At 53.3% G+C, this 13,645-nt stretch overlaps 1 protein-coding gene across 1 annotated transcript in view; it reads left to right on the forward strand.

Moving 5' to 3' along the window:
• Positions 1 to 9,936: 9,936 nt before the first annotated feature.
• The window catches only part of LOC104522016 (sorting nexin-27), a gene marked incomplete at both ends in the record, with an annotated part of 7,947 nt that continues 4,238 nt past the window's right edge, over positions 9,937 to 13,645 (forward strand). Inside the window, 2 exons of the mRNA XM_010164179.1 lie at positions 9,937 to 10,168; positions 13,042 to 13,234. Of these exons, the coding sequence (XP_010162481.1) occupies positions 9,937 to 10,168; positions 13,042 to 13,234 (425 nt within the window). The remainder of the gene's footprint in view (positions 10,169 to 13,041; positions 13,235 to 13,645) is intronic.

Genomic DNA, 13,645 nt, shown 5'->3' on the forward strand with positions numbered 1-13,645 from the left:
GGGAAGGGGGTGGCTGCGGTGGGTGGGGGGTTTGTCTGGGGGGACACTGAGCTCCTGGAGAAAAGCTGTTCCCAGGAGAAACCCCTGGTGAGGAGGGGAAGTCAAGTCGGGTGGGAGGTGGAAGAGGAGGTGGCTGGAAGGAAGATGGAGCTGACCCAGGGGAAGGTCTGCAGGGGTGAGGGGGGTGAGATTGGGCTGGGTGAGCTCAGGGGGTGCCCTGGCAGAGAGTTGGTGGGGGCCTGGGCTTAGGAGGTGCCCTGGCAGAGAGCTGGTGGGGGCCTGGAGAAGGTGTGTGAGGGTGCAAACCATCCTCTGGTGAGTGAGACCCTTGGTCTGCAGCGTGGAGACCCTCCTGGGGTGGGCAGGGGCTTCTCTGGAGTGACACAGAGCTGCTCTCCAGAGCTGGGGTCTGCGGCGTGCGGCTTCGCAGGGGCAGCAGAGACGGAAACACAACGCTCAGGGCTGGGACCAGCTCCTTGGTGCTTCTTCCTCTTGATCTCTGGGACCTGGGATTGTCCAGGGTTGTGCAGAAGCTGTTTCTCGACAGCAAGAATTATATCACAAGCCTGAAACAACTATGGAAATGGTTGAGTTGTGTTCAAACCTCCCACAAAACAACCCAAAACCCTTAAACTTTGAGCCCACGGTTCAGACTGACGTCGCTTCAACCTCCTGGAGGATTTTCTGGAGCCTCAGCCTTGTCCAGATGTTTTTCTCACCCCGTTCCCCTTCATCTCATGGTCCTTGGGGTCGGTTCTACCCGTGCCGAGCTGTGCCGTGCCTCCTGCTCCTGACGTATTTTGTACTTCATGCTGAGTTGGTGAAGTTCAATTACTTATTAATTACAGGGATTTCGTAGCAGCAGGAAGGTTTCGCTGCCAGGCTTTGCGGGCTGCAGTGTGTGAAGGACAACAGGCCCAGCAGAGAAGATCTGTTCTGACTAGCCCGTGGCTAAAGAGCTGCCCGTGCCCCGCTGACAGCTCGCTGTTGGGATTTGCCTCTCTCCCGTCTGACCCAAATACTTTACACTTTGATTTTCCTGTGCAGAAGAAAAACTCGAGGGAGGGGATTCTGCCCCTCTGCTCCGCTCTCCTCAGACCCCACCTGCAGTGCTGCCTCCAGTGCTGGGGCCACCAACAGCACAAGGACATGGAGCTACTGGAGCCAGTCCAGAGGAGGCCACGAGGATGATGCGAGGGCTGGAGCAGCTCTGCTGTGAGGACAGGCTGAGAGAGTTGGGGCTGTTCAGCCTGGAGAAGAGAAGGCTCCAGGGAGATCTTATAGTGGCCTCCCAGTACCTGAAGGGGCTCCAGGAAGGCTGGGGAAGGACTTTTCATAAGGGCAGTTAATGACAAAACAAGGGGAAATGGGTTTAAGCTGAAAGAGGGGAGGTTTAGATGAGATATTAGGAAGAAGTTTTTCACTGTGAGGGTGGTGAGACAGTGTCCCAGGTTGGCCAGAGAAGTTGTGGCTGCTCCTCCCTGGAAGTGTTCTCGGCCAGGTTGGATGAGGCTTTGAGCAACCTGGTCTAGTGGAAGGTGTCCCTGCTGCTGGCAGGGGGGTTGGGACTGGATGAGCTTTAAGGTCCCTTCCAACCCAAACCAGTCTGGGATTCTGTGATAAGAACGGTTTGGGAGAATGAATTCTGCACCTGGAGGATCTACTTGAGAGAAGGAGAATTTTCTTGACCGAGGGGAAATATTTTGTACATGTTGCAAAGGTGCAAATTCCATGTTTGAAATCAGAGGTAGGTTGTGGGGGTTGGGGTTGTGGGGCCAGTGCTGGAATTGGGGTTCAATCCCTGGTGTCTCAGACTCCGTGAGGCAAGGAACTGACCTTTAGTCTGTGGCCAGCGGCATTGGAGAGAGTTCAGAGCTGCAGATAACGATGGTTGATGAGGGGACACGGGCGCGAGGGGTGTTTGCTGGACCCCTCCACGGGGCAGGGAGCAGCTGTGGCTGGAAGGATGAGGGATTTCCTCTTGCTTTATCTGCTGCTTCTCATCTCCCGGGAGAAGTCGCTTTTAATTTCCCCGTGTATCTTCTTGTCACGCTGCCAAATTGGCTCTTGTCCTTTTCCGATATCGACTCTCGCTGTGTAAATCAGCCCTAAAAAAATATCAGGTGGGTCCCAGCCACGTTTTGGTGACGTGAAGCCCCCTGTGTCTCTTCACACTTCACCACAAAGACACTTACATTCTCTCTGGGTCTATTAAAACCCAACTCCTGCAAATAAATCTCAGCACGGTCATGAGTCGGAGTGGAAAACAATAAAACAAGACTCCAAAAATAGCTCTGATTTCCCTTCCTTTCCACAGCAGCACCCTGTGCACAATGGTGGGGGTGGGGAGGCTCGGGGGGGCCCAGCCACTGCTGCTGCCACCACCTCGTCTCTGGCACAGCGATGCCGGCCCTGGCACCCACATCACCTGCCCACAGGACCCACGGCAGGTTGGGCAATTGTGGGGGATTCACCAAAAACCCAGATTTCAGGAGGAACTGCTGATCGCTCGGCGTCTTCACGGAGCTCGTGTTGTGTCTGAGTGCCGAGAGCACCTGGAGGTGAGGTGTTTTCTGAACTGGCTGCTTGTTTCCAAGCAGGGTTTTGTTTCCACCTCCTGAAAATCTGAGTAAACTGACCTGGGAGAGAGGTTTTTTTTTGGAGCCAGGAGCCTTGAGAGACGAGATTCTTCCGTGGAGTGGCCTTGATGGAATTACTGTGGCTGTTCATAGTCATTGAATCGTTTGGTTGGATAACATCAAGTCCTACCCTACCTGTCTGCTACCAAACCACATCTCTGAGCACCAAATATGTCCATTGCTGTGGAATAATGGGTTGTTCAGCACGTGGTCACTTGTCTGTGGGGTCTGTCACCCCCATGTCTCATCCCCAACCCGCTCTGGATGGGTGCACGGTGCTGGAAGATCCAGAGACCTCCTGTCCCTGCCCGGCTGCAGGAACAGCAGTGTGGTTTGAGGAGGAGCACAACCTTCTCCCCAGTCCTTCTCCAAACCTCAGGATATTCAGGTGTTGTCTGAAGGGTTATTTAGAGTCCTCTCCTCACGACAGAGCCCTTCCCTGCCATCCTTCGCCGTGTCACGCTCCTGTCTCTAGCACCAAGCTCAGACCTCCTGCTCCCCAAGGCTGGTTTCACAACGTCTCCGTGGCGCGCTCTCTAATCTCCTTAGCCGGTTGTGTGTCGGTTGGGTGTTGTTGAGGGCATTGGAGACAGACAATGAAAGCTAATTTAGTTCTCGATGATCACCCTGAATGACAATCATAACTAATCTTGACAGGGAAGAAAAAAATACCTCACAAGCCTTTGCAGGGGAAGAGTTTCCTTCCAGGGGAAGATCCTTCCTGGGATCCTTTGAATCCCAGGAAACTGGGATTCAAACTTGTGCTCACAAAAATGTGACCTGCAGACCGAAGAGTCGTGGAGAGGCCTCATGTGGACCCACGCTCCAGGCTGCTGGGGGACTGGGATGTTGTTTTGAAGAGCTGGAGCACGAGATCCTGTCGGCATCTTCGCTGACATCTCCGGAGGAGCCTCTCGTGACGGTGGTTTTCAGCCTTTTGTGGTCTGCAGAGTCCTCGGGGGCTTCGTTTGACGTCGCTCGGAGGTTTGTGAAAGAGCATAACTGGGAAACCAAAGCTGCTGTCACGGGCTTGGACTTGGTCATCAGCAGGTTGAGCTGAGCTGGGGGAGAATCTGGGGCTACAAAAGGAACAGATAAGAATCGCTGCTTTGATGGTGGTCAGAAAGGTTTACGCTTCAAAGTCCGGCTCCTCCGTGTTAGCACCGGGGCTCGTGGGCCAACAGCCCCCTCCAGCTCTGATCTTCTCAGGGTGGTTTTGCTGATGGTTCAGGGAAAGGAAAACCAAAGGAGGCCTTGACCTAGATCGTGTCTCCTGCTGCTGGTGTAGAAACTGAGCACAATTTACTGCTCCTGAGTCGATTTGAGACAGGTTTGGTTTCACAAGTGTCCAGAACCTCGTTCCTTTTCCAGCAGGACTAATAACTCTCCACCTCTTCAGTCAGTACTTGTTTGCTTTTCAGTAATATTTGGTTTTTAACCTTCTTGAAATGTTAACAGCCTTTGTCTTCTTCCAGGCTGTTTCTGAAGTGTTAATTTGTGAGGAATCGTGAACGGCAAAGCCTGTCAGTGTGCACAGGGACATTCAAACTTCCTCAAAATGTTGTATGAGGCTTCTGTGAAAATCGTTATTCCAACCTCCTCCTGGTCTCTCCCGCAGAAGAGAAGCAGGAAAGGTCACTGGAATTCCACTTGTTAATGTCTTCCTGGGTTGGTTTCTTTGTTGTTTTGGGGTTTTTTTGATCTGTTTGCAATAGTATGAGGCAGAGTCTGGATTTCTGAGCTGTTTTCCCTTCTTTGGGGTGATGAGAAATGGGGAAATACTGCTCCAGCCTCAGCTGAACAGCCCTGGGCTGCTTCCGTTTGAGGAAGACTTGTGCCAACAGCCGTCTGGCTTTATGGGAGCTGAGCAGTTCCAGGGGAAACGCTCTGCCTGACAGGGAAACCTTTTATCTTGAATGGTCTCGGGTGTATTGTGGGCTGAGAACCATAAAGCTCCTCTGGGATAAGCCGTGAGGGGCCGGGTCTGTTCAAGCTGCTGCGGCTCGGCCGGGTGGACGCGGTGCTCTCCCGGGGAGCGGTGGAAGGGAGCCGGGAGCCGGCACCGTCGCAGCCGAACGTCCCCCGTGAGGGATTTCCTGTGGAGTGGAGCATTTTGATGTTTGGCATTAGCTGGGTTTGAGAAGAAGGGGAGGGATGAAGACCCTGCAGCTGCTACAGCAAGGCTGGAGGAGCTGTCCCACACCGCTGTGCCCGGTAAGCTCATTAGCTGTTCACTGTTATTTCCAGAGCCTCTCCCGAGGAGGCTGCTGATCCCCACGGTGACTGCCCTTGTCTCTGAATCTCATCTTCAGCCTTCTTCTTCCTTCATCAGCCCTTCTCAGAGCAGAGAGTGATCTGTCACCACTGCTGTTGTCTCAGCACTGCACTTAAACCCTCTCCCACAGCTGAATATCGGGGAGAACCGGCGTGTTACAGAATTGGGAGCTTCTCGGTGATGTAGTGAATTTGATGGGTTCGAGGTGCAGCCCTGGGCAGAGCTGGAGCCAGGTGTGTTCTGAGCCAAACATCAGGAGCTGGAAGATGCAAAGTGCTGGGTGGGGGAGATGGGGACATGGCAGACTGTCCCTATGAGGAGATGGGTGACACGTCAAGTCATGGTGCGAGTAGCTGCTGCCAGTCTGACTGCTGAGGCTACACGGCCAGGCTGGTTCCATCACACCAGGATGGGAGAGCTCTGACCTGGGCTTGGTCCTGCTGATAGTGTGGGGTGGCTGAGGGTGCTCATCTGCAGAGCAGCAAAGCCTTAGAGACAACGTGAGGAGTTCCTGTGGTGTTTTTCCTCAGACAGTTTATCAGCTGGGGCAGTACTTTGCCTGAACAAAACCCAAAGACAAGCTATGGTCTTAAATCTCCAGGAAGCTTCTTACAGTACATTTCTTTGTCATCTCTTGACAAACAGAGAGTTGGGAAATTTTAAGTCTTTGCAGAAAATGAGTCACTCCACGTACAATTGGGAGAAGTGAGATGTTCTTCCCTGTGGCTCAGGGATCTTGCTTGTTAGTGTTGGCATCACAATGAATTTTGCTTCGTCCTCAGGGTCTCCCGGTGTTTGTCAGCGGTTCCTTTTCTTGCTGAGAACGCTTGCCCAGGTGTTTCTACATTCAAATGCTGCTGGTGAGACATTTTCTTCTCCACGTTGGTGGAGAGAGCAGGTTTTTGGGGCAGTGAGTTGGGTGCTTTGACAGCTCATCCTCCTTCCAGCCAGGGGACTGTGCCAGCCTCCAGCTGCTGCTCACCATCTTTGGCCCAGTGCTTTGGAAACTCATTCTCAAAGAGGCTTTTCAATTCATTACAGCCAACAAGCACCGATCTGCTCTGCCCCCCAGCATGTATTTTTTTGGTGGCAGGAGCTCGCCCAACCGCAGGCTTGAGGATCTTTTGTTAAGTAGAACCTGCTGTAATAATTCCCAGAGCTTGGCTTCCTCCATCACACCAGGCGAGCGCCGAGTCTGGCAGCGCCCGGTCTCACCCCACGAGGGTTTCTGCCCTTACAGGGGTGTCAGTGGGCAGCCAGGGGTGTCAGTGGGCAGCCAGGGGTGTCAGTGGGCAGCCAGGGGTGTCAGCCACACGTGCCACTGCCTCGGGTCACAGTCCGGAGTCTCAGCCCAGACCTGTCTTGGCAGATGTCTTTGGCATGGTGCTGGACTGTGGGCTGTGGCACAGGCGTGTGTGTGTTCCCTCTGCTGTGGGGAGATGATTACCCACAGGAAGGTGGTAACCAGTGCTTTGGGGTTGGGTTGTCTTCAGCTTGGCCAACATGAGCTCTTGGTTGTGGCCAGTATGGAACGAGACTGACCATAACCAGCACCAGCACTATGGCAGCATCTTCCCAGCTCCCAGCTGGATGGCCAGAGCGTTTGGGAGCCCCTTTGCAGCTCCATTTGGGTGGGAATGTCCTTGCCAGAGGGACAGCGTGAGAAGGATCCTCGTTGCCCAATCCAACAGTGCACTGAGCAGCTCCAGCACCGCTTCTTCCCACCAGCTTCAGAGTTTCTCCTGCTGTAACCTCCCTGCGAGGCAGCTCGTGTCCCCAGTGAGGCAAAGAGGAAGCTGGGTGCCAAGGGAAGGATGGCACCTTCCTTCCACCCACCATCCTGCAGTGGAAGGTGACAGAACCTCGTGCTCCTGGTTTAACCACATCCACGTTTGGTGGCAGACAGCTGAGGGAAGCGATTTGTTGGGAGGAAGTTGCTCTTTGAGTGCCGCTGAAGGGTTGCGTGTGCCTTGGCTGCCATCTCCATCCTGCAGCGGTTTGCTCCACCATGAGTAGATTTCTTCTCCATTTCCCTTCCTGTGTTGAAGAGAAGCGTGTGTGCTCTGCAGTTCCTCCTTCATGGAGAGAAGGATTCGTCGGGTCTGGTCATCATCTGCTGCTGTTGTGTCTGGATGTCCTTCCTGTAGGGTACGGAGGGACCCAGCCCTGCGGTCATCTCTCCCCTGGTTCCATGAGTATCCCCAGAAGGGTAAAGTTAACACCTGGATTTATTTTTTTTGCTGACTCCAAACAGGCAGAAGCTCAAGGAGAAAAGTTCCCCAGTGTCCTGTTGTCTTGGGAAAAGCACGTTCAGCTCTGGGATCCCGCAGATCCCTGACCACGTAAACGGCGCCTCGCTCAGCTCAGCTCTGCTCCGGCCGTGCCAGCAGCTCCTCCCGTGCCCGTGTGCTGTGATTTACCCTTCCCTTTCCCCAGTTCCTCCGTGGTGGTGGTTCCAGCCTCAGTTGCTATGGTGACTTTACTGCAAAGGTGTGAGTCCTCCAGCCCCGTGGTACCCACTGCTCCTTCCAACCGCGCCGCAGAGCGGAGGGGCCAGCGGGGCGGCTCCGAAAGCAGCGCGTGATCTTAGAGAGACCGGCCGAGAGCTGGGGAGAGCTGGCTCTGGCTGTCACTGGGGTTTTGTGAATTAAATGATGCGTTGCTGTTCTTCATGTGGGGAGTTTGACTGTCCTCACCCCCTCCTGGGGTTTGGTGTGAGCTCGGGGAGGAAATGGCTGGCAGCAGAAGTCACCAGGGGCTGAGGAGGGTGTGAGAGAGGAAGAGGAGGAAGCCGGCAGCGCGTTTGTTCTCAATCTGCTGGCAGAAGGTGTTCAAGGTCTTTGCTGATGGGGAGTTAAGCTGAGAACCTCGTTCCAGCCTTGCTGGGGCTGAGTGACTGGAAACCAACCTTGACTTTGGCAGACTGAGCAGCGCGTCCCGCGGTTGGGGTCATCCGAACGCTGACAGCTGGAGGGGGCTCTGCCTGGAGATGCACTCGAGGTCAAGTGTGGGACAGTGACTTGGGACAGTGACCCCTCTGCCTTGTCCTTCTCTCATCAGGAAGGACTGGGACACATCATTTTGGCCCAGTCCTCCCTCCTCCACATGAAAGGAGTCTCTGGCTTTTCATCCCCACCCAGAGGGGATCAGAGGGGATCAGAGATGACGCTTGGGCAGCGGCGCTCTCAGACTTTGCAGTCTGGGTTTAACTCTAATTTTCCCTCTTCCTGAAGTGAAGGGCTGTAAAAGCTGCATCACAGCTCTTGGAGAACTTCTATCACACAGAGCCCAGGGGCTGCATCCAAGGAGTGCTTCAGAAGTGTCTGAGCTGGGGGACAGGCGGACACTTCACTTGTCCATCTCCTGGCGAAGTGCAGGCGCCGTCTCTGGCTCACCAGCACTGCTGGAGCTTTTCTAAACTTGGTTCAGAGCCTGGGATCTTTCACCCAGATCTGTAAGTTGAGATCAGACCTTTCCAGAGTCTGATTCTTCTAAAAGTTTGATCAAAAATGATCGATGTGAAGCAGTAAGAGCTGTCCTCCTTCCTTTGAGAGCTGGGGATCGAACGCCAAATCCTGCGCGTGATTGAAGGCGAGCTGGGATGATTCTGTGACCAGCACCAGGTCTTTGGGGGTAAGGTGATGACAGTCTGTTCCCAGGCTCTGAGGAGGAGTTGCTGATGGCCACAGGGAGTAACTGAGAGTCCTTTCCCTCCCTGTCTGGTCAGGATGCTGGCTGGGAAAGTGCAAACTGGTTTCCTCTTGCGCTCCAGGTATCGGCCGTAGCCAGCAGCGACACTGACCTTTTGGTGGAGAAATCCCTCAGGGTGAGCAAAGACAAACAGGGGCTGTGGGGTGGTTGCTGGTGTTGCTTCAGCAGTGATGAGAAACTGCTCGACTGGTTCCTTCCAGGCTTGTCCCAAGCAGCTTCTCAGGAAGCAGAGGTGGAAAGGGACCTGTCATCTCCGATGATCTGTGGGTTCTCCTGGCCAGAGCGTGGCCAGCCTGGCTGGTGAGGATGTGGTGGGTGAAGCTCTGCCTTGTTCTGTTTATACAGGGAATGTTTCGGATACCAAACTCTTCACAGAGACTCTTGTGATGACTTGTGAGTTTATGGAGACTCACTACTAAATTTAGCTCTTATCAGGAGGAAAAAAAAACAGGCTTGTCCTTTTCCAGATTTGGTAGAGAACCTAACAGCTCTCTTTGCTTTGAAATGAAGTCGTAGGTCCAACGTCTTCCCAAGCTGGCCGAGGTTTTTGGGCTGTATCTTCGGGGCAAAGCAAGAGCCAAGCGATGGTTAACTGAGCTGCTGGGGAGAACAGGAATGTCAGGAATGCTCTAGAGGTGCTTGGGTATGTCTTGTGGATCTTCACAGCTTTCTTGGGGCTCTAGGAGGGCTTGTGGCATTGCTGGGACCAGCTCTTGGAGCAGTGCAGGAAGCGGAAAGGCTGCTGGGCTGTTTGGGGCAAGGCAGAAGGTGCGTCTCCTTTGTGGTGCAGGAGGCAGGTGTGCTCCTGAGTGCTGTGTCTGTGGTCTCTCGTTCACCTGGAAGCTTCATTCCAGGTTTAGGGAAATCCATTTATGTTTTGGAGCTGTAGAGGATCAGGAGATGGGCTTTTTGTGTTGTGTGTTCAGTGTTTTCCTCCCCAATTCTGTGGTCTCCTCATGTTTGCTTTTAGCTGATGGGAAAAGTCTCGTTTCTGGGGTATGAACATGACCCTTATGGTACCATTGGGAGTGGTGAAAACTGCAAAACTTGTGTTAAATATTCCATGAGCCTTAAAGAAGTTTTAGTTGTGTCTGAAGTCATTAAACAGAATTCAGGAACTGACTGAGAAATCATCAATTAGTGAAGTTTAAACCGGAGTGAACCCGGAGCAGCAAGCAGAGCGGTTGAGGCTGGTGGGGTTTGCCAGGGAAGCTGAGGTGTGATGGATCTCTGGGTGGTTCCTGGCATGGTTTGAAGGCTCTGCAGTCACCTCTACTTTGCTTAATGGCTTTTCTGTTTTCTCTGTCACAGGAATGGGGTGAACGTGGAAGGAGCAACACACAAGCAAGTGGTGGATCTGATCCGTGCAGGGGAGAAGGAGTTAATTCTGACGGTGCTGTCGGTGCCTCCCCACGAGGCAGATAACCTGGACCCCAGCGATGACTCTTTGGGGCAGTCGTTTTATGACTACACGGAAAAACAAGCCGTGCCCATCTCCATCCCCACCTACAAGCACGTGGAGCAGAACGGCGAGAAGTTTGTGGTTAGTATCAGCTCACAGAGTCAGAGTCACAGAGTCACAGGATGTCAGGGATTGGAAGGGACCTCCAAAGATCATCCAGTCCAACCCCCTGCCAGAGCAGGAACCTCAATGAGATCACACAGGAAGGTGTCCAGGCGGGTCTTGAATGTCTCCAGAGAAGGAGACTCCACACCCTCCCTGGGCAGCCTGTCCCAGGGCTCTGGCACCCTCACTGGAAAGAAGTTTCTTCTCCAGTTGAAGCAGAACCTCCTGTGTTCCAGCTCACACCCATTGCCCCTTGTCCTACCATTGGGCATCACTGAGAAGAGCCTGGCTCCATCCTCCTGACATTCACCCTTTACATATTTATAAACATTAATGAGGTCACCCCTCAGTCTCCTCTTCTCCAAGCTAAAGAGCCCCAGCTCCCTCAGCCTTTCCTCAGCAGGGAGATGCTCCACTCCCTTCATCATCTTGGTGGCTCTGTGCTGGACTCTCTCCAGCAGTTCCCTGGCCTTCCTGAACTGTGGGGCTTGGCTGGGGTTTTCTGGAGACGGGCTGCGTCCGCTCCTTGCTGTTAGTGACAACTGGTGGCAACCACTCTCTTGTCTTCAGGATGGAGGCACCTTAATTGATTATTGACTGGTTTTGACACTGTCTCAGTTAGATTTGCCCATCTTCACTCGTGCTGTGCTTGGTTATTCTTTTTGTAGCTGCTTCCTACGTGCTGGGAAGCTTTTTTTGTTAATGTATCAGGAATAGCTCGAGCTCTTGTGAAGATGAAGTGGGAAGTGGTTATTTTGTTCAGATAAGCTTTTGTATTTGTACCTCCTGTTTGACACCAAGCGTTAGGGACATCTGCTGTAGATGTAAAAGCAAAGGCAGCAGATGTCTTGCAGCACAGCTTCCCATCTACAGAGATTCTTTTCCCTTCCATCTCCCTTTTCCCTTTAGGGAGTGTCAGGGGAAATAGCTGTAAAAATTCTCTTTCCTTTGGGTTCTCTGCCTCTTCTGTTGTATTTATTATGGGGCTGGCAGTCATTTTGCTAGATGATGTGATCTGTCATCTAAGTGCCTGACATGGACACATCCTCCTGAGGCTTCAGGTTGATTCTGGCTCAACTGGCTGTGACTGGCAAGGAGAAGTTTGGAGAGGGACCCAAAATGGGTCAGACAGAGGCAACTGTTTCTTCTTTCCACATTTGGGGTGTATTTAACCTCCTCAGTCAGCCTGGCCTTGCTTGGCTCTTCTGCTTCCTTGCCTGGCTGTGTTCACAGACACTCAACTTGCAAACTTGGGAGCCCTCATCTCGATCACCCCCATCCTGCAGCACCCAGCTGGCTCCAAGCTGCAGTCAGCGACTGGTAGAGACAGAAGCCACCACAAGAGCCATCATTCTTCCCCCTGCAAATGGCTGATTCTTGTTGGGAGCACAGTCCTACCCACATCCAGATCATTTTCTTCTGCTCTGTGTGCTGTTTTTCCAGAGCCAGGGAACTGTGTCCCAGTGCTCTCAAAGGGAGCTTCTTCTCTGGACTGACAGCAGCTGCTGCTGTTCACCTCCAGCCCCATCACCTTCTCCCGAGGTGTTGCCAGAGGGGTTGAACACTGTTGCTTTTTAAGGAAGAAGCTGTGGTTTTGTTGGAGCCTTTCCCCTTGTGAAAGCCATCGGGCAGGTATCTGGAGGGTGAATGAGCTGGGACTGCTCCGGGCCCTGATCTGGGGAGCAGTGGAGGGTTGTGAGTCATCTGAAGGCTGCTGAAGCCACCCTTGGTTCATCTCCACACATGCCTCTTGCTAAACTCCATCACCTCTGTGCTCTGCCAACCCTTTGGGTGGTGGTGGGCAACGCTCCCCTCCTCGAGAGGCAACGTGGTTTGCAAACACTTCCCTCGTGCAACGTGAAAAGAGCGTGAGCCTGCTGTGTTCCCCGCTGTGTCCCTCTCCTCCCGTGAAGCTGGTGCAGGTAACGCCGCTGTCTGGGAGCTCGTTATCGCTGAGGACCTATTAGCCATGCTTAGATAAGAGCTTGTTTAACTTCCCTGCGAGCCTGAGCAGATTGGAGGTGAATGAAGGGGAAGGGAATTCCCTGAAGAACATCACGGTGCTGAGAAACATCCTGAGACCGTTAACTCTGCTCCAGGTTTTCCCCTTTTTGGGACCAGAGTCCTATTTCCTTAACTGCACCCAGAATGAAGGTGGAAGAGCACACTGACAGCAGGGACTGGGTAACCTGGGCTGTTCCTAAAAGGTTTCCTGTCACCTCTCCCCTGGGATCTGCCCCACGGTTGGTGCCTGATGGCTGCCAGGGGCTGTGTCCAGACACAAACCAAACCCCCTGCTTGGTTTGAGTTCTCTCTGTGCTTTGGGGGAAGCAACCATCAACCTGAACCCAGAGCTCTGGGGCTTTGGCTGCAACCTGAGGCTCGATTCTGCAACAAGGTGGAAGTACAGTGGTAGGGTCGAGCGTATGGGGAAGGTGATGGGGGGGTCTTGTTGCCAAAAAACACCTGATGTGCTCAGCACAGTGTTGCCCTGATGTCAGTTTGGTGGTGGCTTGGTTCATCCTGTGTGCAGGAGATGATCCAAGTGAACACTGTGATGGCTGCACTGGGGCTCAGGGGCTTTTTTAAAGGGTTTGGGTGTTTTTCCTCTTTTTTTTAAGTACAAAGCTGCCCTGGAGTCGTGCTGATCCTGCTGCTGTTGGCTGGAGGCTGCAGCTGGGACATCCCCAGCTCCACGGGTCGGCAGCAGGATATTTAACCCTTCATACCAGTTTCTCATTCCAGCTCAAACCCTCTGTATTTAGTCTCGTGCTACCTGTGGGTCCAGGAAGGCAGAGATGTGCTGGTTTGGATTTGAAAAGCTCCTCTGACTTCTCTTCTCCCTGCAGGTCTACAATGTTTACATGGCAGGTCGCCAGCTCTGCTCCAAGCGATACCGGGAATTCGCCATCCTGCACCAGAACCTGAAACGGGAATTTGCCAACTTCACTTTTCCACGTCTCCCCGGGAAATGGCCCTTCTCTCTGTCAGAGCAGCAGCTGGACGCCCGGCGGCGAGGCCTGGAGGAGTATCTGGAGAAAGGTACCGAGCTGGGAGCTGGGCACCACATCCCTCACCAGTGGGGGAACGAATCCTCGGGGTACATCCTTCCTGAGTGGGCCAGAACTTCATGGGGGTTTGTTCACCTGTGAGGGGAAGAAGCTCATTTGTAGCTGGGGAAAGAAGCTGGATTGGATTTTACCTCTGAAGTCTGAAGCTCAGACTTGCCACAGCTTCATGATGCACGTGTCACCGCCTTGCAGCACACTTCCAACCCCAAAATGTACTGTTAGTATTTTAATGCACAGTGAACTTTTATTTCTAGTGTCATAAAATCATAGAATGGTTTGGGTTGGAAGGGACCTGAAAGCTCATCCAGTCCCAACCCCCCTGCCAGCAGCAGGGACACCTTCCACTAGACCAGGTTGCTCAAAGCCTCATCCAACCTGGCCT

This window comes from Antrostomus carolinensis, unplaced genomic scaffold (assembly GCF_000700745.2).
Source record: "Antrostomus carolinensis isolate BGI_N321 unplaced genomic scaffold, ASM70074v2 scaffold25473, whole genome shotgun sequence".
In the NCBI taxonomy this organism is placed as follows: domain Eukaryota; kingdom Metazoa; phylum Chordata; class Aves; order Caprimulgiformes; family Caprimulgidae; genus Antrostomus; species Antrostomus carolinensis.